This window comes from Simochromis diagramma, unplaced genomic scaffold (assembly GCF_900408965.1).
Source record: "Simochromis diagramma unplaced genomic scaffold, fSimDia1.1 OVJJ01000483.1, whole genome shotgun sequence".
In the NCBI taxonomy this organism is placed as follows: domain Eukaryota; kingdom Metazoa; phylum Chordata; class Actinopteri; order Cichliformes; family Cichlidae; genus Simochromis; species Simochromis diagramma.
In genome coordinates, this window is record NW_024386835.1 from 3667918 (window position 1) to 3688490 (window position 20573).

Sequence of the window (20573 nt, forward strand, 5' to 3'; positions counted from 1 at the left end):
CTAAGTAACAAATATGAAATTAGTTCATGTTGACAGTCACAGAATGTAAATGTGACCATCAATCAGAGCATTCAGAGATATTGCGAAATTGAAAGATTGAATAATCACCTAGGAAAGGAAGAGAAAGTTATTAGATTTGTGAACGTGTTTCCAGTATGTTCCGAGAGTAACTTATAACTTATTACAAGTAAAACTTAAGTGTTTATTGATTTTTATTTTATTTTTAAATCTTTTACATAGTTTGCTGTCTGACAAGAAAAAAAACTAACATTAGTATCAGTTGCTCATTATTCTGGTGGTCTGCATTTGGTTTTATAGGAAAAGAGTAGGAAGAAAAAACAAATAAAATCAGTGCTTTTGTTCAGTCTTACTGTCCAAAACCACCAGCCAGTTGTTTCAGGACAAATTTAATGCTATTAAGTGTGAGAAAAAGAAGTGCAAGTCTGTTTTTTTGCATGATAAAGAAATGTTGCTGCATTACATAAATAAAATGTACCAGCATGAATAAATTAATGTTTAATATTACAGATTATTAAAATTAAATAAAAAGCTATCGTTAAGTGATGACGTAATTTCCGTTTCCGGATCCAAACACCCGTGTTCAACATGCCGCAGTGCTGTGTTCCTTTTTGTTTTAACTATTCTGGATCAAAAAAAAACACGAATTTGTCATTTCACCGCTTTCCTTGTGACGAGAAAGAGAAGCAGAAGTGGCTGCACGCGATAAGGTACGTTACAATTCCAAAGTGAATGAATAAACTTGTAAGATGAACGCAAGTGTGGTCTTACTTTAGTTAGCTAATATAGCTAGCGTTGAACAATTAAAACCCGCTAATAAAAAAAACAACCATCCTACTTTGGCAAACCGTCCTACCGTACATAGTTTATGAACATTTCTGCTCTCACACAATAATTCCAGCAATTATGCAATTAATTTTACCCGTCAAATTATACTTCTAGCTCATATTCACAAACAGGACTGTTTGCCACTTAATTTTGTGTTGTGCGCATGCGCAGAAACAACCGGTAGGACGGATTCCCAGAACATCCTGGCTTCTACGAATTTTACATAGGCTATGGATTTTATCATGTTTTCTTATTACGAAGATATCAAAGCGGTTTCGATGTCATTTTTATTTCTCTAAGCAAAGATTGAAAGCTATGGGTCAATTTGCCATAACTACACAGCTTTCTACTCTTGGAGGATTAAAAATGACACATGAAAAGCGATCATGTCTTCATAGTAAGAACACCCACTAAAATCCATAGCCTACGTGAGAGTTAATGACCAAAACAGAGACTTAACTACCAAATGGTTAGCTATATGTGTCAGCATTTATCTTTCTGGTAAGCTTAAAAGCCAATAATACACAAAAAAAAAGTTGTGTAAGATTATACTAATTACGGTCACTGTTAAACATAAGTAACAAAGGCTACCATGTGATGAATAATTTCTCTCTCCCTTTTTAAACACTTCTACAGCCGTCTTAACTTCACCCCAAACTGCAACTCAAGAGTCTGCAGCTGGCATTTCCCTGAAGGAAAAGCTGCGGGGCCAACAAGATTTGCATGGAACGAGGAGTCTTTTCACTTCTCAGATGAAGAAAAACACCCTGTGCATAAAAAGAAAAAAGAACAGGTCCCAGCTAGTGGTGAAAATGAGTGTGAAAGACCAGATGAGCTACATCACTCCAACAATGCAGATACACAGACAGCTACTGCAAGCTCCTCAAGTTCTTCCAACAGTCTTGTAGTGCTTGAGATTGAGAATGATATGCTAAGACAAGAGAATGAAAAGCTAAAAAAACAATTGGAGAAACAGAAGCAGACGTTCTCATTCAGTCAAATATCTGACAATCCTGAAAGAGTCCAGTACTATACTGGATTGCCCGATACTGCTACTGTCCTGTTTTTAGAATCCCTTCTTTCCAAATTTGAGCTCAAATATCATTCTGATTGGACTGTCCAAATGTTGCCCATAGTGGACCAGTTATTACTAACCCTAATGAAGCTCAAACTTGATTGTGGCCATGTAGACCTTGCAACAAGGTTTACCTGCAGCACAGCCACAGTAACTAACATTTTCACAACAATTGTTAGTGCACTGCACGACATTTTGTATGTTGGCATGTTGGAAAAAAACATTGCCTCGAGAGCCAAGAATCAGACATCGCTGCCGGATTGCTTCCAGCCATTTCCTAACTGCAGGATTGTGCTTGACTGCACAGAAGTTTCTGTTTCTGGCAGAGAGAGTCGTGACACACAAAGTTGTTTGTATAGCCAACGCAAAGGACGGATCATACTCAAGGCTCTAATTGGTGTGGCTCCAAATGGTGTAATAACCTTTGCAAGCAACTTGTACAGTGGAAAAGCCTCAGATAAGGCGATAACAGCTGACTGTGGAGTACTGCGACATTTACAACCAGGTGACATGGTCATTGCAGGTAAGGACTTCACAATTCAGGACATCCTCCCAGAGGGGGTCTCGCTGAACATTCCGTCTGTCAGCGGACAGTTCGCACAGCAGGAAGTGAACAATAACAGGCTGATCTCCTCTGCAAGAGCACATGTAGCACATTCCATTCAAAGACTGAAACGTTTCTCAATTTTGAATCTCGTCCCACATCAGTACAAAAAAAATATTAATAAGATACTGAAAGTATGTGTGTGTCTTACAAATTTACAGACACCCGTTATCCATGAAACTGAATGAATTAGACCAGTGAAAGTGCAGAGGCAAAATTACATGGTGTCACTGTCTAACTACTTGTGGACCCGACAGTACAACTGTTGAATATGTTTATTTTTATTGTTTGTACCTTTTTAAGTATTCTGGATTGTTTTGTGGATATAGTCAGGATGTTACATCATTTTTAGTTGCATAGTTTAAAGTTGAAAATTCTCAGTTGTAATTGGTAAAATGTTTAATTTTACTCTTAAGTGGTTTTTGTTTCATCAGTGGCTTGTTATATTGTTCATTTCATTCCAGCTTCCTGATTACTGCCTAGTTGTTTTGCTGAACATTTTCATTAAAAATAAGGAATACAAGATAAATGTGTTACTCTTTATTTTCAGAAACAGTTTTTGTCCAAAACATTTTCTTGTTAAAATCAAAACTTAATTTTAATAATTTATCTGAATATAATTACAAATGTACAATTTACAAATATTTATAATTTATTTAAAAATGAACTGAAAACTGCTGGACCGATGCATCGCTTGTGAAGATATGAATTCATAGCTGCGATAGACGGTTGGGTAAAAGAACATTTCCAAAGTTTCAGTGTTAACAGCCCAAGTTTGTTCTCTATCAACAGGCAAGATTACAAAGTCACATGGAGTCCAACCAATAAAGTGACAGCTGTTGGTCCCCTGTGAGATGTAGATAGTTGTGATGCTTTTTTTAATACCAGGGAACCACTTGCCTCATCCAGCTGTAGGAAAAAGTCCTTCCTTTCTACAGCCTGCAAGACAGTTTTGGTTCTGGCTGACCATGGTGCAGTCGTCAGAGACTGTCCCATCTGGAGAACTGCCAAGCAGGCCACTGTTGGATAAAAACAGTCCCCTCTCAACAACTGCACCAGTACAGTCAGTGTACAGCTGCCTTTGGGGATGAGAATATTACTTAGTTATAAATGCATTATTAGAAGCACAGACCCCTTTTTACTGACAGCTTACTTTAGATCCTTCTGTCAGGTTGTACTGGCCAAGCAGAGTCTTAAATAAGGAATGGTATGAGCTCTGCTGGACTACACCCAGGACCAAACCTAAGTTGCTGGCCATGATTCTCTTCTTGTGATATGCTGCCCTTTTATTAAGAAATACAAATTAAGAGAGATGGTTCACTCAAATTTCTTGCTTAACACCTAACAGAATTAATTTCAAGCCCCCCCCCCCTTTTTTTTTAAACCACAATAAGTTCTCTGTTTGCCCAACTGTTGCTTCCTCAACCTGTTTCTTCTCTTACGCAGTCACAGTGAGTTATGCCAGTACATAGCAAGCCTTGTCTTCTGCTTGGCAAAACTCAGGTTCCTCAGCAATCCATCAAATGTCTTGGCTGGTAAAGTCTAGATTTAAAGCAAAAGGAAAAACAAATACAATGTGAAAAGTTTTTAATGGGACCAAGAATGTTTGACCACAGAGTAGAAAAAGTAGAGTATACAAAAAACATATAAAATTAAAGTGGGGATAGTGAAGACAGACAGTCTGATGTCTGTAGTTTACAAGAGTTTACATACACATATAATTTATACTATGTATTAAGGTAAATATCAAATTACCTTATGGCCTTCTGGACTTATTTAGGAGTATTCACTTAAAGCACACGTTTGACATTTTTTGATGAAGACTACATGTGTGTCTCAATATAAAACACAATGCTTAACATAAAATTAAGAGAATAATTACAACAAAGAGAGAATTTTAAATAATGACCGACCTTGTGTAGTTGATGGCGTCATCTCAGCAATTTCTTTTGCTTTCACACATGTTCCACGTCAGTGCGAGACACATTCTTCTCCACCTAAATCAACATTGCGATATAATGGCACTTATCTTTGCCAATCAGACACTCACGGGAGCTGAACCTCACTGACTGACCCTCAACATGCACCCATATTGAAAGCAAATTAATGCTTACCCCAAACCTTCTAACAAACACCAGAAGTGCTGCTGTGTGTACCAATACCACTGTAGCCAGCCAATGGACAGGAAGATAATCTCAACTAGGCTAACATAACTAACTCTCCAAAATCTCCCTGTTTTGTAGATTTCCATCTTGGTTTACTTTCACTGTTATAGCAGTGCTGTATGCATGCGTGTTTTATGAAATGCATCAGCCAGTACAGAACATATCATGTTTAATCATCAGCTAGCTAGCTTACTCCTAACCCATCGTTGTTTATTCAAGAGCATTTGGACCCGGAAATGTCAGCTATGTCACCCGTAACATCAGACTTAACAAGCAGATTGTAACCAGTAAAAAAATAGGAATTTTATTGGGTTTTAATTGTTATTGTTTATCTATTAATTAAATACTTTGGCATAGTATGTATGGCATTGATGGAAGTCAAAACAGCAGGACAAGCTGTAAAACTTCTGAAAACATAGTTAAATGTCAAAAATATAACACTTCCTTCATATATTCCAAAAACCTCCAGATAGGAGTCTACCGGGCCGATTTTGGGCCCCGGGCCTTATGTTTGACACTCTTGCTCCAACACAAATGACCCTGGCTGCAGAGTAGGGAGCCAGCAGGGATCTTCCCGCCCACGTGGGGGCGCTGCACGAGCTGTCTCACGCTCCACGTACCCGGTTGCTACGTCACCACATTTCACCGAATACGATGCAACAGCGTGGAAAAGCGTAAAGGTGTTCTCCTGGCGGCCCACAGAAGCAGTAAGTTGAATGAAAAGTGGAATAAAGTGCATCTCTGTGTCAGCATTAGTAACCCGGCTGCTGAGCTGCAGAGGGTTTTATAGCAAACGGTAGCTGAGAGCCTTCCGGCCGACTTACTTGAATGTTTTTTTTTTGTTTGTTTTCCTGTGTGATGCTAAAATGTGCGCGTTTAGAGGCAAAATGAGGGAAGCTGCTCTCCTGCTCACACACTGCCTGCTTGTGTGTCTCCTCCTGAGCTCCAGCCAGGCGGCCAGACAAGGACAGGACCTCAGATGTGGAGGTTAGTAACCGATTTGACGCGCAGCCTCGGCCGCACGCACAAAGAAAAGCCCTAATGTAATCTCCTGCACCTCCCCTCCCCTCCTCAGCCTGCAGGGCTCTGGTAGACGAGATGGAGTGGGCCATCTCCCAGATAGACCCGAAGAAAATGATCCAGACGGGATCTTTCAGGATCAATCCAGATGGGAGTCAGTCCATCAGAGAGGTGAGGCTGCAGTAGCAGAGCCACGTTGTAGTCTGGGTTCAGCCCCCACTGTAGACTGCATCATAAGTACACAGTGTTGACCACAAAACAGGGCCACACTTTTATAGAAAGCATTGCCTGCCTCTGAAGGTCATTATCTCATTTTAAAGATATCAGTTAGTTTCAGTGGGTTGGCAATAAAAAGAACTTCTGAACTCTGACACCACCAGGTTCCTCTGGCACGCTCAGAAGGAAACCTCCTGGAGCTCATGGAGAGCATATGCGAGAGGATGGGGGACTACGGCGAGCGCACGGATCCCTCCACAAACAGGAAATCGTACGTCAGGATCAAGTCTCGGAGCGGCGAGGCCATGGACCTGTCGGAGGCCTCGCTGGATTCAAGGGTTACAGCCAGCATGAAGTTTGCGGTGAGTATAGTTTTTCCCGCTTAGACCTCCAGCACACCCCAAGGAGGAGCACAGAAAAAAGGATGTGGTTTAAGTGTGTATTTTTCCTTTTTTGTTCAGTGTGAAACAATAGTGGAACAGCACGAGGATGAAATCATCGAATTCTTCGCTCACGAAACGGACAACGTTAAAGACAAACTGTGCAGCAAAAGGACAGGTAGGTTGAGGCCAAATGCATCAAAATGCAAACATTTCTTTCTGTTCTGATGTTCCCCATGCGTTCAGCTGTTAATTCACTGTGTTGTTTCTGTGCTGTGTGTCCCGCAGACCTCTGTGACCACGCTTTAAAAATGACCCATGATGAGCTTTGATATCCTCTCACCATAGCGACTGTCTCTCCTCAGCTCAAATGGAGACTTCTGGGTGCTGTAGTGTTTTCTATTGCCACTTATCACCTGTTTGTGTCAGGGCAGTGGGACAATCTGTCTAAAAATCCTTATGATAAGAAATAAAAACAAAAAGCATTACTCCTGTGATCATGGACACTTTGAGGACCACTCTGCTACTCTTTGGGGAGTCATCTCATTTTATGTGACACTGTAAGTTATTAAAAAGGCTCTTATTGGTCTTATTGGTCTTATTGGTGAAACTGTAAAAATGAATTTGGACTTTATGCGGAGATATGGCTAAATTTGGTTGGGTGGTCCTTCGAGCCCTCATTCACGCATGATGGAAAAACTCCTGAGGTCGAATCAAAGTGATGCTGAAAGAAGTTGGCCTGCTCTTGAATTACACCGCTATATAATGATAAGTGTGACTTTCAAGTTCAAGCTTTAGAAGAGTTTTTTCATGCTCGTCAGTATTTATTTAACTGCCCATGATCACAGGATTAACTGATACCAGCTTGATTCTCCTTCTTATATTCCCCCATGAGATACTCGTTCAGGTAAAATGAAAAGTTGAGGGCCTCTGTTTTAAAAGTACATCGTGTAAAAATAACTTCAGATAGGGTTTCAGTGTAGTTCGAACGATAACGTGCCTTCATCACCAAACAAAATTTCCCAGGTAGTTTACCCCCTCCAACAGCAGCGACGTGCTCTCAGCAGTATGTTTTATTTATCCTAAATAAATTTGGCTAAAAGACTCATGTTCCTAAACTGTTGGATTATAACCAGAAATGTCTTCAGGTGTTAAAGTGCTTAGTACACAACATTTGCACAATTAGTATCCACATTCCTGTGCATTAATTTACTGTTTAACCTCCAGTGACTTTAAAACACTCCTACTGCTAAATAAACTGCCTGCATCTTCTCAAGTTAAACCTCTCACATGCTGCTGACAGAGCACAACAATTATCCTCACATGTTGGAGCCTAAACTCGTGCACACAACTTCTTTGCTCATTATTTCACATTACCTCAGAGTTAAACACTACCGAAACCAGCTGCGATTTACTTGAGCTCGAGAATCGAGATTGTAGCAAAGTTTAGATTTCCTGGCTTTGTAATAAAACTGACCTCCTGCGTAACCCCACCAGAGTGTGCTGTAGGCAGCAGTGCGAGCACACCAGTACAGCCACAGTAGAAAGATCAGGAAGTATTTTTGGTGTAATTGTGTGAAAATGAATTTTCCGTTTTGTGATCATTCTCCTGAGATGTCTTTTTAATATAAAATTTGTACATTTTCTGACTCTGCTTTGTCTTCAGTCAATGGAAATGTTTGGTTTTGTTTGTTTTTCTTAATAACATCAGCACTACTCGATCCTTCCAACATCTACTTTGTTTCAAGGATGATCTTATCCTTAATTTTCTCTTGAATTTTGATGATAATCATCTGTTTGACTCCATATAACCCACATACAGTTTGAGCTTAAATAGTGTTGAAATTTGGGAACACACAATTAACCATAAAAGCAGTTCCGGAACTATTTGTCTTTTTTGTTTTTGTTTTAAAAGCAGCTATTATTATTTAAAGTTTTAATGCCTATAATTTAAAAAACCCACACAGACACACTTTTGAATGTAGTTTCAGTGACTGCCAATCTAAAACCTGTTTGTCTTTATCAGGTTCTAACTACATCAGAGATTTGTGTCTCCTCCCGGGATCAGCACTTGCTAACATGTATGTTAACTATTACACAAAATGTAAAACGAATATTTAACAATTAGTGGTTAAAAATGGCTCCGGTAAATATCCCTGGAATATAAACCTGAATAAAGATCATGAAAGATTTTTTGACCTGGGGAAAAAAGTAATCAGTCCATCCATTTAGCAGCTGTTTCAGAAATTTTATTCATATCACACAATCATACTTCACAAGTTTGTCTAGTTGCAGTAAACATGCAAAGGTTTGAATTTATTTATGTTTTTGTAACTCTAGAAAAGTATTTTTTTTCATCCCATTTCAGGAAGGAAAAGTTCTTCTCCTCTTCGCTGTCTTCCATTAAAGACCTGCGAAATCTTTAAAGGAAACAATCTGAACATGTTAGTTTTTTATGCACTCCAGTGTCTATTTACATTCAATACACACCTCTGTTATGACTCTATTATTACCATAAAACCACTCCTTTTAAATCACCAAATATTACCGTCTTTGCTTATGACTATTTTCATTATCTCACAACTGCACAAAGCCATGGAAATAGAAACAGACAAGGAAAAGTACAATAAAATGTACTAATCGTTTAAAGGTAAACTGTAGTAAAATAGCCTAAATAAAGAGCTTTTAAATATTATTGTCAAATAGAGAGGTCTCTGTAACAGTGGTCCTTTTTGCTCCTCAGACATCCAAGCTAAAATCTCTAAGCTGATGCCGAAATAAAGAAAAAAACCCATCTGTTTCTGAAAATATGTGCTGTGAAGTGCCATGGAAATACGGATTCATGTTTGAGTGTTTAACGCACTGGACCAGCTCTTTGATTACCGTACTGTCATGTCAGAGCTCTATAACCTCACACTCGACCTCCTTTTCCATGATCTCTGGTGCACACTCCGAACTCAAAAAAGGCTCATTTATCTCTGCCTCATCTTCCTCCTCCTCTTCTCCTCCCTCAGCCTCGACGTTTACTTCACTAGAGTAATGCAGCTCTGCTTCAGCTGTCTTAAACACCTCGCTCTCCTTCTCGGTTCTTTGCTCCATCTCTGCGTCACGTGCTGCTTCCTCCGCCTCGTTCTCATCTGCTCCAATAACAGTGTCTCCAGAGCCGTGGCTGCTGGTGCTGCTGCAGGACAGTGTGTCTTCCTCTGTGTCTCCTCGTACCTCTTTGTGATCATGCTGGATGTCTCCCACCTCTGCACACTCCTCTGAAACCTGTTGCTCGACTTCATCAAAAGCAGTCTTTTCAGAGGTCGTGTCTGCTGCCACATTGTGGGATCCTAAGTTCTCTGGATCCCACAACTCGGTCACCTCTTCCTCTTCATTCTCGGAGTCAGGTGCTGTGTGCTTTCTAATGCGATTTACCACATCCCACAGCGATTTTGGATACTGTAACGCTTGTTTGTGTGCCTCAGATTGGAGAAAGTCAGGGGATAGAGTAAAACTTTCCTCTTCGTAAGGAGGAGTAGAGCTGGGAGGCAGTACAGGGGGTGATTCAGAGAAAGAGGAGGGTGAAGCCTCTGGGGAAACTGGAGGAGGGAGAGTTTCGGGGATGGCACCAGTAGCAGCAGTGTCAGGATGTAAGGGTGAAGTATCCAGAAGACAAACACACTCGCACTCAAACGTTGGCTGATGAGGAGAGGGAAGCTGAGGGAGGAAGAGCTCATCTAAAGGTAACAGAGACACCTCACAGTCTGCAGCCAAGGGAGGAGAAGAATTAGACAGATCAGCCTGTGGGTCAACATCCTGCAAAATTTCAATCTGTGTTTCACTTTGAGAGTCTGAAGAGTTGTTTTTGCACAATATCTGTTCCCTAATCTCTACAGTAAGTTCATCTGAGTTTGTCTGTAACTCATTTTCAGTCATGTGACTCTCTTTTATACAAAAAACATCCTCATCTTGGCCACAATCAAGTTGTTGAAGGACTTCGGCCTCTGTTTGACCTGCATTTTCCTCACATTCTTCATCTACTTCAGACGACTCTGCTGGAAGGCCTTCTTCAGGTTGTTCTTCACTCACATGACTCTCCTTTAAGCACAAAACACCCTCCGTTTGGACACTTTCAAGATTTTGCTGCAAACTGTTGATGTCATTTTCTTCCAAAGGCTTGATCGACTCCTCGTCAGCTCTATTATTTTGTTGCTCATCATTGACGCAGGCATCATCATCCAGTTGACCACATTCATGCTGTTCCTGTGACATCAGCACCTCCGGCTCATTAATGAGGTCACTTTGAGTTACATGTAATGTTTGTGCCTCTTCCTCCTCTGGGCGAGATGTTTCTACAGCTGGTTGATCAGTTAAAACAAGAGGAGGAAGAAGACACTGGGAATCTGCGTGGGGACTGGATAGTGAGGAAGACTCACCATCCAGTGAAAAAGATGGCAGCTGTTGCAAAGGAGAAGGGGATGAAGTTGCAGGAGGAAGTGCAATATCTGCAGTATTAAGAGCAGCCGACTCAGGATCAGGCTCTGCCTCTGTGTTTGACTCTGAGATATTTGAGGGAGAATGATGATCAGAAGGTATTAGTGAAAGAAGGTCAGAGGGTTTAGGAGGCTGAGTCTCACGATCGTCTTCCCGACCATGTTCACTTGTACCCTTTTCATCAGTGGATTCAAGCAGAGCATCCTCAGTCTTTTCAGTTTCACTTAAAGTTTTGTTGCCTGTTTCGAGCGGGACATCTGTGTCACTCCTTTCATGCCTGTCTGATGCTTGGTCCTGAGATCCCATAAAGTCACCACCATCTTCACTTGCTACCTGATCTCTGGAGTCACTGTGGTCGTTTAAAGTTACGCTGTCATTGGTTTGGTGATCCTCCAAGGGATTCTGGTACGGTTCGTCCTCTGCTGCGTCCTCTGGAGTTTGTTTAAAAGCGTCTTCAGTATCTGTTTTAAGTGGAGAAGGCTCACCCCCCTCATCCTGGTCCTCTGCAGACGACTTGACCAATGGCATGCCAGCTTCAGGTTCAGTGATGCAGTCATGTAGAGGGATCCCTAGTATACGTTCTGCACGCACCTCTAAGGTTTCTCTTTCAGAAACATGAGATGACAGTAAGCAAGGCAAAGAGATTAAACTTTCTTGTTTGCCTTCCTCTTCCTCCAAAAGTGTTGAGTCCACATCGGTCTCGGGTTTTTCAATCTTGCAGGAGGAGGCTTCTTCTGTGCTTTCATCAGTTGTGACATCTTGATTTAGCTGAAAGTTTAGTTCAGGAGAAATATTCACTTGAGCATCGAGCTGACTCTCTTCAGCGAGTGCTGCAGTGCTTAAAAAGTGAACCCGCTCTTTTGTAGGCGAAGGAATCTGTTCCATTTTCACAACAACGCAGGTTGTGTCGACAACCAGCATGCTTTTAATGTCCTCAGCATTCTCCTGGTTGTCCAGCTGCATTACTTCAGTATCTACTGGAGGACTGCTTACATTAACACAATCGTCTGACAGTTTATCCTCACGGTTTCCTTTCAAACAGCATGTGGGGGGACTCTCAGTTTCAGCTTTGCTTGTGAAACTAGGCTCCCTCCATGAAGGATATTTTACTGACACCGGCTGCACTGACTGACCTCCCTGTCTGCAGACATCATTTGCATTTTCTTTTTGGGGGGGAACAACATCGGCCTGTGCTTTCTTTGCTTGATTATTTTCAACCATGTCCTTCTCTGTGCAGGGTGGCGTCTCCCTCTGTTTTCTTCCAGCACCGTCGTCTGACTGCTCTGTGAGAGTTGGCGATTTGAAGTCCACTTCGTCTGGAAGTTTTTGAGTAGCCTCAGTCGTGGCTCCCAGAAGTTTGGAAGCCTCTCTTACGTCTGTGTGTTCAATGTTCATTTTGGAGGTGCAAACGGGCAGAGATGGGGTCTCGGTGGGGCCGGCTATTCGAGAAACCAAACAGAATATTGTCATCCCTCCTGTCTTTTTGCTTAGCCTGAATTTCCTTCCTTCTATGACCTTTGAGGAGGTTTCCCTGTTTATTTCTGAATTCTGAAACACTTGTGGATGTTGCAGATGCAGTGTGCCATCATCCTGTATGAGTGTCTGCTGGACACTGATGGGGCAAACCGCCTGTAAAGCATCTGCTTCAAATCTTTGGCGTTTCAATCCTTCAAACTTTGGGCAGGTTTTACTTTCACACAAATTTGTCAGTTCTTCTTTTTCTCCCTTGCTCTTATCTTGCAGCTCTGCAGACACATGCTGCTTTCTGCGTGTGGGCTGCGAGTAGCAGTGTTGCTTCTTGGTGTCCTGCTCCCAGACCGTGTCACTGCTGTGTGTCACAGGTGAAGGTTTATGTGGGCTGTTGTAGGGAGGAGGAGCAATATAGCCAGGAGGTTGGTTATATATCTTCCTTTGGTAGCTTGCATTTTCCTTCATGTCCAGCACGTTGCTTGCGTCAGGAGCAGGAGCTTGTGATGGATAGTAGGTGGGAGTTTGCTGTCTGCCTCCTCTGTCCCACAGTCCAGGTTGTTTGACATGTTGGGGATCCGAACCTATCCTGGTGCTCTCCACCAGCCCCTGAGAGGCTCCCCTTAATTCTGCTTCTATACGCCTTCTTCTTGGCAGGGAGTGACTGTAGCGAGCCGCCCAGGCCTCCAGCTCTCGATAGCTGCTGTCGCTCCTCTTGGTAGAAACTTCTCTGTTGTAGCGGACAGGGCTACAGGTGTCCCACCTCCTCTGCCACCCCTCCCTTAGAAATCCTCTCTCATGATCCCTCATGGGTCGATGGGTTGCTTTCCACTCTCTGTCTCTGGCTTCTTGGAGCTGGTACTCTCCCAGATCTTGGTGGTGCTGAGTGTGGCGTCGCAGAATGAAAGGGAAATGGGAAGAAGGAGGAGGGGCACTGAGCTCTGGGTCTGTCCAGTTGGTGTACTCTTGTAGAGCTCCTGCTGATCTTGATCCTGGTACAGTCCAGTATGTGGACTCCCTGCTTTGATCCTGCTGCTCACCATAGTACAGTGGATAATGGGCTGGCTGATGTCTGTCGTGATAGCTGGGAGTAGAATAGTAGAGAAATGATAGCAAAATTTAGCAAGATTACATAATTTCACAGAGCATTTTAAATTAGTCTATATGGTTACATTTAATAGATAACACAAAACGTTCTGCAGGATTATGTGGAACAATATTCCCATCTTTTCAGAGCTTTTTGCAGAGCGTCAGAGGTAGTGGAGAGCTGGAGAATCTTGCAGAGAGCAGGCAAAGCAAATACTTTGTGTCAGCCAGAAGTTAACTATCATTTTTGTGCACCTCAAATGTAAATTTGCCAAACAAGCAGTGATAAATGCAAAGATTATACTGGCCCAAGCAATTTTCACAGCATCCAACTCACTTCTGTGTGTAGTTTTTCCCAGGAATGGTACCATATTTGGAGTACAGATTGGACTGCCCCTGATTCTCAGGCCAGAACTCCATCATTTGGTCTCATCCACAGATCTGAAGCATGAAACTTAAAAAACAAAAACAAAAAACAACTTAAAAATGCATTTACTTAGATCGCCTTAAATGAAAGGATTTAAAGCATGTAAACACGTACCTCCAGCTACTGTTTTGAAATTCTTGTCCTGGCTGCTCATGAAGTGACACAAGGTCTAATGAAGTCCAAACAGGACAACTTGTTTTAAGAGGACAGTGGTTTCCAGCACCCCCTCCCACTCTTCTACCCCCCCCACACACACACACACACACCATTGCCACTGAAAGCCCGTCCTCTTTTCATCCAGCCAACACACAGTTTAAATACCACTGAGGAAGTTTTTAATCAGCTGCTTTAGAAGAACTAGAATCTCTGGCTCAATCATTTTCTCTCTAAACTCACTCAAATTTAAAGGGAAAGCAAAGTGTGCGTCACAATTTTCAAAAGTGTCTTTAATTAACATGTATTTGGGTGTAAAGCTTGTAAAATTTAATGCTATTGCTTCTCAAATTGAATACAAGCATCAGGTTAAAATACTTTTAATATTACTTTACCTTATTAACAGTGACTGACTGACAACAGCCAGTGCTGACATATAGTGGCTTCATCTACTTTTAATGAAAAATGAGGTGGACAATAAAGTTCTCATGGACTAATTCAGATCTTATGCAGATTGCACATTTTCTTATCTGTCTCTACATCATCATTTCCTTGCAGCATGCAGGTTTCTTGCAACAGTCAATATCAACCAAACCCAGCTATGTGCACAGTCGCGTGGGAGGTGCTGGGGCGTGAGGGCGAGCAGACTCTGCATGGAGATAGGGATCTGTTGTTTTGTCAGCTGAATTGTGGCACAGAGAGGGACGGGCAGCCGTCTCCCTTTTATTGAAACTCTCCAGCGTAACAAACAGGCTTTCCTTTCCTGAACAGAAAATCTGTACATCAGCAGAGTGCAGCAGAGAGGGGATGAAAGACGGGCAGACAGCAGGCTACGGGAAGGGCGGGCTTTTGGTGTTGACAGAATAGCTTGGAGTGAGATTTATTTTGGATTTTGGATTCAATAAAACCAATGTTCTATTTATTGTCAACAATCATATGTCACATGGTGAATGTTTCCATGCCCAGTTAAGACCTTCTTTATTGCAACAAAATTATACAGAAAACATGTTAATAGTAATTAAAATGACAGTAAGATACCAACAACATCCTGTCCATCCCTTCATGACAGTGTACCCATCATGCGTTATGTCACAAAACTCAAATAATCTCAAACTGGTTTCCTTAACATGATAAACAATTCAATGTATTCAAATAACTGCCAAGGTCTCCAGACCTCAATCCAATAGAGAGGCTTTCGGATGTGGTGGAATGGGAAATTCACATCATGGAGGCCAACAAATCTGCAGCCACTGTGTGATGCTATCATGTTAATGTGGACCCAAATCTCTGAGGACTGTTTCCAGCACCCTGTTCGTAAAACAAAAGGGGGTCCAAGTCAGTACTAGTAAGATATACCTAATGAAGGGGGAGTGAAAGTAGGTTTTCATGAAGAGATGTTGCTTTTGGAGATTTTATGGTATAAGAAAGATTTTTTTATCCACTGCACTGGGAGAGAGGGATGTGATAGCTGGTTTAAAGCTTTTTTGACTTTTCTGTTATAACCATACAGAATATTCATGACTAAATCAGCAACTATTAAAATTAAAGGTGTGATAAAAATCTAAACTTAACGACAATTTAACCATTTAATACATACATTCAAACTTTTAATTACCAAAATGTCTCAAGGAAAGAATTACTCTGGCAGAAGATATTAATTCATGTCAAAATCAATAATAGTAAGCACTCTATAAACAAACATGGTTTTCAGGGCTTTTAAATCTGTGACTGTTTTCAAGGTGAAGATGCTGCTGTGCACCCTGTACTGACAACATGAGAGATCAAAGTGTTTTCCAACCAGAGGATAATCAGAAATATTGAAAACAAATACGAATTTTTGAAATAACAGTTCTGGAAACGCACCTTCAAGCTCATCTTGGTGAGGCGTGACGCCTGCAGTGGGTAAAGGTTAAAAAGAAGAACTGTAACTTCAGACCTGATCTTCATCTCACGGAAAACATGGTGAAAACGCTTTAGTCCAATGACTGAATTTCCAATCAGACAAAACTCAAGGCTGATTTATATAAAATCATGCTGTTTTGTCTTATAAAATGCATTCATAGTGTGTGTACAGTGGGGCAAAAAAGTATTTAGTCAGCCACCGATTGTACAAGTTCCCCCACTTAAAATGATGACAGAGGTCAGTAATTTGCACCAGAGGTACACTTCAACTGTGAGAGACAGAATGTGAAAAAAAAAATCCATGAATTCACATGGTAGGATTTGTAAAGAATTTATTCGTAAATTAGGGTGGAAAATAAGTATTTGGTCACCTCAAACAAGGAAAATCTCTGGCTCTCACAGACCTGTAACGTCTTCTGTAAGAAGCTTTTCTGTCCCCCACTCGTTACCTGTATGAATGGCACCTGTTTGAACTCATCATCTGTATAAAAGACACCTGTCCACAGCCTCAAACAGTCAGACTCCAAACTCCGCCATGGCCAAGACCAAAGAGCTTTCGAAGGACACCAGGAAAAGTATTGTAGACCTGCACCAGACTGGGAAGAGTGAATCTACAATAGGCAAGCAGCTTGGTGTGAAAAAATCAACTGTGGGAGCAATCATCAGAAAATGGAAGACATACAAGACCACTGATAATCTCCCTCGATCTGGGGCTCCACGCAAGATCTCATCCCGTGGGGTCAAAATGATCATGAGAACGGTGAGCAAAGATCCCAGAACCACACGGGGGGACCTGGTGAATGACCTGCAGAGAGCTGGGACCAAAGTAACAAAGGTCACCATCAGTAACACACTACAACGGCAGGGAATCAAATCCCGCAGTGCCAGACGTGTTCCGCTGCTGAAGCCAGTGCATGTCCAGGCCCGTCTGAAGTTTGCCAGAGAGCACATGGATGATACAGCAGAGGATTGGGAGAATGTCATGTGGTCAGATGAAACCAAAGTAGAACTTTTTGGTATAAACTCAACTCGTCGTGTTTGGAGGAAGAAGAATACTGAGTTGCATCCCAAGAACACCATACCTACTGTGAAGCATGGGGGTGGAAACATCATGCTATGGGGCTGTTTTTCTGCCAAGGGGACAGGACGACTGATCCGTGTTAAGGACAGAATGAATGGGGCCATGTATCGTGAGATTTTGAGCCAAAACCTCCTTCCATCAGTGAGAACTTTGAAGATGAAACGAGGCTGGGTCTTCCAACATGACAATGATCCAAAACACACCGCCCGGGCAACAAAGGAGTGGCTCCGTAAGAAGCATTTGAAAGTCCTGGAGTGGCCTAGCCAGTCTCCAGACCTCAACCCCATAGAAAATCTGTGGCGGGAGTTGAAAGTCCGTGTTGCTCGGCGACAGCCCCAAAACATCACTGCTCTCGAGAAGATCTGCATGGAGGAATGGGCCAAAATACCAGCTACTGTGTGTGCAAACCTGGTAAAGACCTATAGTAAACGTTTGACCTCTGTTATTGCCAACAAAGGTTATGTTACAAAGTATTGAGTTGTATTTTTGTTATTGACCAAATACTTATTTTCCACCCTGATTTACGAATAAATTCTTTACAAATCCTACCATGTGGATTCATGGATTTTTTTTTCACATTCTGTCTCTCACAGTTGAAGTGTACCTCTGGTGCAAATTACTGACCTCTGTCATCATTTTAAGTGGGGGAACTTGCACAATCGGTGGCTGACTAAATACTTTTTTGCCCCACTGTATGTTTGTGCTTGTATGTCATTAAAGTTCTGAAGTTCATTTTCTTCCCAAATCTCAAAAATCACAGGACACATTCTGAATACATTCGCTTTTAATTAAAGACAAATGACATGCGTAACTGTTTAGAGATAAAAAAAAAAAAATGATTACATTTAAATTCATTTAAAATAGCTTTAGCTTTTATAGGTTCTACAGTTAGTGGGATGTGAAACTCAAAATAATTTAAATAACAGACATAAACTCATAATTTTATTTATTTATAAAAAGCAGTAGGCCGTCCCTCCTGTCGTCACTGGCCTGTTCTTAAAGACGCCCTGTAGATATTATTGTTTTGTTTGTCGTCTCGGTGCACAAGCTCCACATTGAATCTGCTCGGTAGATGCTTCTCATAGAAAGCTGCTGTTTCGTGCTCATCTCGCATTTTGGATGAGAGATACGCTGCGGCTCCTTTACCACACAGGTGAGCTAGTGTCTCCACTAGCGGGAGGTATGTCTCTGGCAGGTAAATGATATCAGCACAGAGCACCAAGTCCCAGTCAGAGGAGAAGTTCATGTGATCCTCACCCCAGGACAGAGGGAGGACAGTGGGAGGGAGAGAAGGCCACCCGCTGGAAGGCTTGTTAGCAGAGACATTAGCATCAAGCTGTGGAAGAGCCAAAGGAAGGTCTGTGAGAGTCACCTCTGCTCCTGAAAGAAGAGGGATGAAAGCCTGATCCCACATGCTGCTGATCAAAGTCTTAAATTAAGATCAGAAGAAATTAAAGACATGAGCATGTGAAATAACAGACATGGAACAAACAACAAACTAATTGTTTGTTTTCTGTAGTCAGTTTTCTGACTACAAATTAAAAGCTACTAATGTGTAGCTGTAATCAAAACACTGCCTGCCCCCCAAAAGAGTAATGACTTGGATTTAACTAAGCTAAGAGATAGATAAGGAGCCTTCCTTTGGAGCATTATTTCTGTGATTAATATGGGCTTGCAAGAGGGTATTTAACCTTAACTGATAAGTGGGTTCTGAGTTTAAATAGAGATCACTTACACATTTGGTGAAATTTCATAACTATGTTTAATAGTTAAAGTAAAAGCATTTCTATCCGCACAATGGAGCAACTGAAAAGGGTCATGTGGTCTGATGAGTCCAGATTTGATGGCTGCAACATAATAAGAAGACAGGTGGATAAGGTGGTGCATCAACAGGCCTAGTGTCTACTGTACCAGCCAGTTTTGACAGTGTTATGATCAGGTGTTTGCTTCACTTGATCAGGATTATATTGAATGAAAAATTAGATGAGTTGACCAGCTAAATATACTTAATGACCAGGTTTTTTTCTTCAAGGGCAAGGGCATATTCCAAGAAGACAGTATGGGCTCAGACTGTGGAAGAGTGGTGCAGGAAGCAGGAAAGATGTTTTCACAGATTCATTTACCCCTTTCAGAATGCTTTGAATATTATCAATGTGGCCATTAAAGTTAGAGGTGACCCAAAGAAGTACTGTTTGTGACTTTTTATTTATTGGGCTAGGAGTTTATTTTATTTGTTTTGTTTTAATTTCCCACCAAACAATGCTTTAAAAAATATTTATTAGAATTGCCTCTTATTGTCGGTATAGAACGAAACTGAGGGAAAACAACCTTTCACACTGCCGAAACCCGGGATCGAACCAGGGACCTTTAGATCTTCAGTCTAACGCTCTCCCAACTGAGCTATTTCGGCGACAACATCGCTGCAGGCAGGAGTTGTTATGGATTCAATCATGTTTTACACAGCAGAAAACGCTATATCTATTTATATACACAAAAAATAAACACATGAGTAAGTGAACTTGATAGTGAACACCATGTGGTTCAGAAGCAGCTGCACATGTGTGGGGGTATAATGTGACACTGAGCCACAGGAGAATCCCACTCCGAGACACATTAGTTAGTAGTTAGTTTGTATTTAACATTAGTTACACGAGTTATTTTACAAACTCCAAATTTACCCAAGCGAGCTGCCACAATACCGACCACACCGGTGCCTGCTCCGAGCTCTATGAGCCGCTTTCCCCTCAGCTCCACAGACTGATCCTCCAAGTAACGGCACAGGTGTAACGCCTGCGTGTGTACACAGACACACACATAGATTTCATCACTGCACAAAGCCCAGGTTTACGAAGATCATCTAAATAAAGTGAATGCCTGTCTGCTCCTTACAGCCTCCCAGACCGGTGCAGCCACGCCGAGGTCCGCACCGAACAGCTGTCTGATCTTCACCTCCTCTCCCATCAGCGTGTACACGGACTCCAGAGAAAACGTTTCCGTGAACAGACAGTCATCTACAGGAAACGGGTCGTCTTCGTCCTCGGTGTGAGACATGTTTATTGGCACTAAAGTCTATTATTGTTGGTAAGAAAACCGGATGTTCTCGATGCGGGAGGGCAGCTGCTTTTAACTTCCGGTCAAGTAATAACGTTATAGCGAATGTTTTGTTTTTGTCATAGACACCATAAAAATGTTGTTAAAATGTTTTAGTATTAATGTTAAATATTTTAAAATAAAATATTTATTTTATTTACTTCTTCTCATTTTTTATTTATCGCAACAGAAAAATAAAAAACATAAAATCCGTAACTTCACAAAAAAAACACAAACTAAAGTGTTTTTTTCATGTTGTATCAAGCTAGTAGTACTATAGATGTAAGACTACGAGAGGCTTTTACTTTGAAATGTAACACGCATATGCCAAAAGCGGTGCACATCAGAGATTGCGGTCTGAAATGCAGCGGGTATAAAACAATCTTAAATATATTCAAATTATACATTATTTTTGCTTTTAAATAGTGAATTAATACTTATTATTTTATCAGATATTTCATTATTTTCATTTTTATACTTCTACATGTCAGCTTGTTGATATTGTTAAAGGAAAATAAATGTTGTTGACAGTATCATGACTGGATAATACACTACAGGATTGTTTCTTTGTTTGTTAGTTTG

The 20573-nt window shown here is 41.3% G+C and overlaps 3 protein-coding genes and 1 non-coding gene across 6 annotated transcripts; 2 read left to right on the forward strand and 2 right to left on the reverse strand.

Moving 5' to 3' along the window:
• Positions 1-566: 566 nt before the first annotated feature.
• Positions 567-3048, forward strand: LOC120731919. The gene is made up of 2 exons (XM_040029316.1): positions 567-728; positions 1483-3048. The coding sequence occupies exons 1-2, from the start codon at positions 607-609 to the stop codon at positions 2711-2713; spliced, it is 1353 nt and encodes a 450-aa protein (XP_039885250.1). The 5' UTR covers positions 567-606; the 3' UTR covers positions 2714-3048.
• A 2202-nt stretch (positions 3049-5250) lies between these two features.
• cnpy2 (canopy FGF signaling regulator 2) lies at positions 5251-7960 on the forward strand. 2 transcript variants are annotated; one of them, XM_040029363.1, is made up of 6 exons: positions 5251-5397; positions 5571-5677; positions 5766-5881; positions 6091-6288; positions 6388-6484; positions 6595-7960. In XM_040029363.1, the coding sequence occupies exons 2-6, from the start codon at positions 5578-5580 to the stop codon at positions 6636-6638; spliced, it is 555 nt and encodes a 184-aa protein (XP_039885297.1). In that variant the 5' UTR covers positions 5251-5397; positions 5571-5577; the 3' UTR covers positions 6639-7960. The 2 variants fall into 2 exon arrangements, with proteins under 2 accessions (XP_039885297.1, XP_039885296.1); XM_040029362.1 differs by lacking the exon at positions 5251-5397 and having other exon boundaries at positions 5419-5677.
• A 9690-nt stretch (positions 7961-17650) lies between these two features.
• LOC120731939 (EEF1A lysine methyltransferase 3-like) lies at positions 17651-20106 on the reverse strand. 2 transcript variants are annotated; one of them, XM_040029356.1, is made up of 3 exons: positions 19791-20106; positions 19580-19691; positions 17651-18281 (listed from the first exon to the last, which is right to left on the reverse strand). In XM_040029356.1, the coding sequence occupies exons 1-3, from the start codon at positions 19950-19952 to the stop codon at positions 17884-17886; spliced, it is 672 nt and encodes a 223-aa protein (XP_039885290.1). In that variant the 5' UTR covers positions 19953-20106; the 3' UTR covers positions 17651-17883. The 2 variants fall into 2 exon arrangements, with proteins under 2 accessions (XP_039885290.1, XP_039885291.1); XM_040029357.1 differs by having other exon boundaries at positions 18126-18237.
• trnaf-gaa lies at positions 19239-19311 on the reverse strand. The gene has a single exon. It is a non-coding gene; the product is annotated as a tRNA-Phe (tRNA).
• Positions 20107-20573: the final 467 nt, after the last annotated feature.

Coding starts and splice junctions, on each gene's coding strand:
- cnpy2 (XM_040029362.1), top strand. CDS start 5,557: ATGTGCGCGTTTAGAGGCAAAATGAGGGAAGCTGCTCTCCTGCTCACA. Junction 5,678..5,765: donor ACAGGACCTCAGATGTGGAG/GTTAGTAACCGA, acceptor TCCCCTCCTCAG/CCTGCAGGGCTCTGGTAGAC. Junction 5,882..6,090: donor GGAGTCAGTCCATCAGAGAG/GTGAGGCTGCAG, acceptor TGACACCACCAG/GTTCCTCTGGCACGCTCAGA.
- LOC120731919 (XM_040029316.1), top strand. CDS start 607: ATGCCGCAGTGCTGTGTTCCTTTTTGTTTTAACTATTCTGGATCAAAA. Junction 729..1,482: donor AAGTGGCTGCACGCGATAAG/GTACGTTACAAT, acceptor ACACTTCTACAG/CCGTCTTAACTTCACCCCAA.
- LOC120731939 (XM_040029356.1), bottom strand. CDS start 19,952: ATGTCTCACACCGAGGACGAAGACGACCCGTTTCCTGTAGATGACTGT. Junction 19,692..19,790: donor CTGCACCGGTCTGGGAGGCT/GTAAGGAGCAGA, acceptor GTACACACGCAG/GCGTTACACCTGTGCCGTTA. Junction 18,282..19,579: donor TATTGTGGCAGCTCGCTTGG/GTAAATTTGGAG, acceptor CTCTTCTTTCAG/GAGCAGAGGTGACTCTCACA.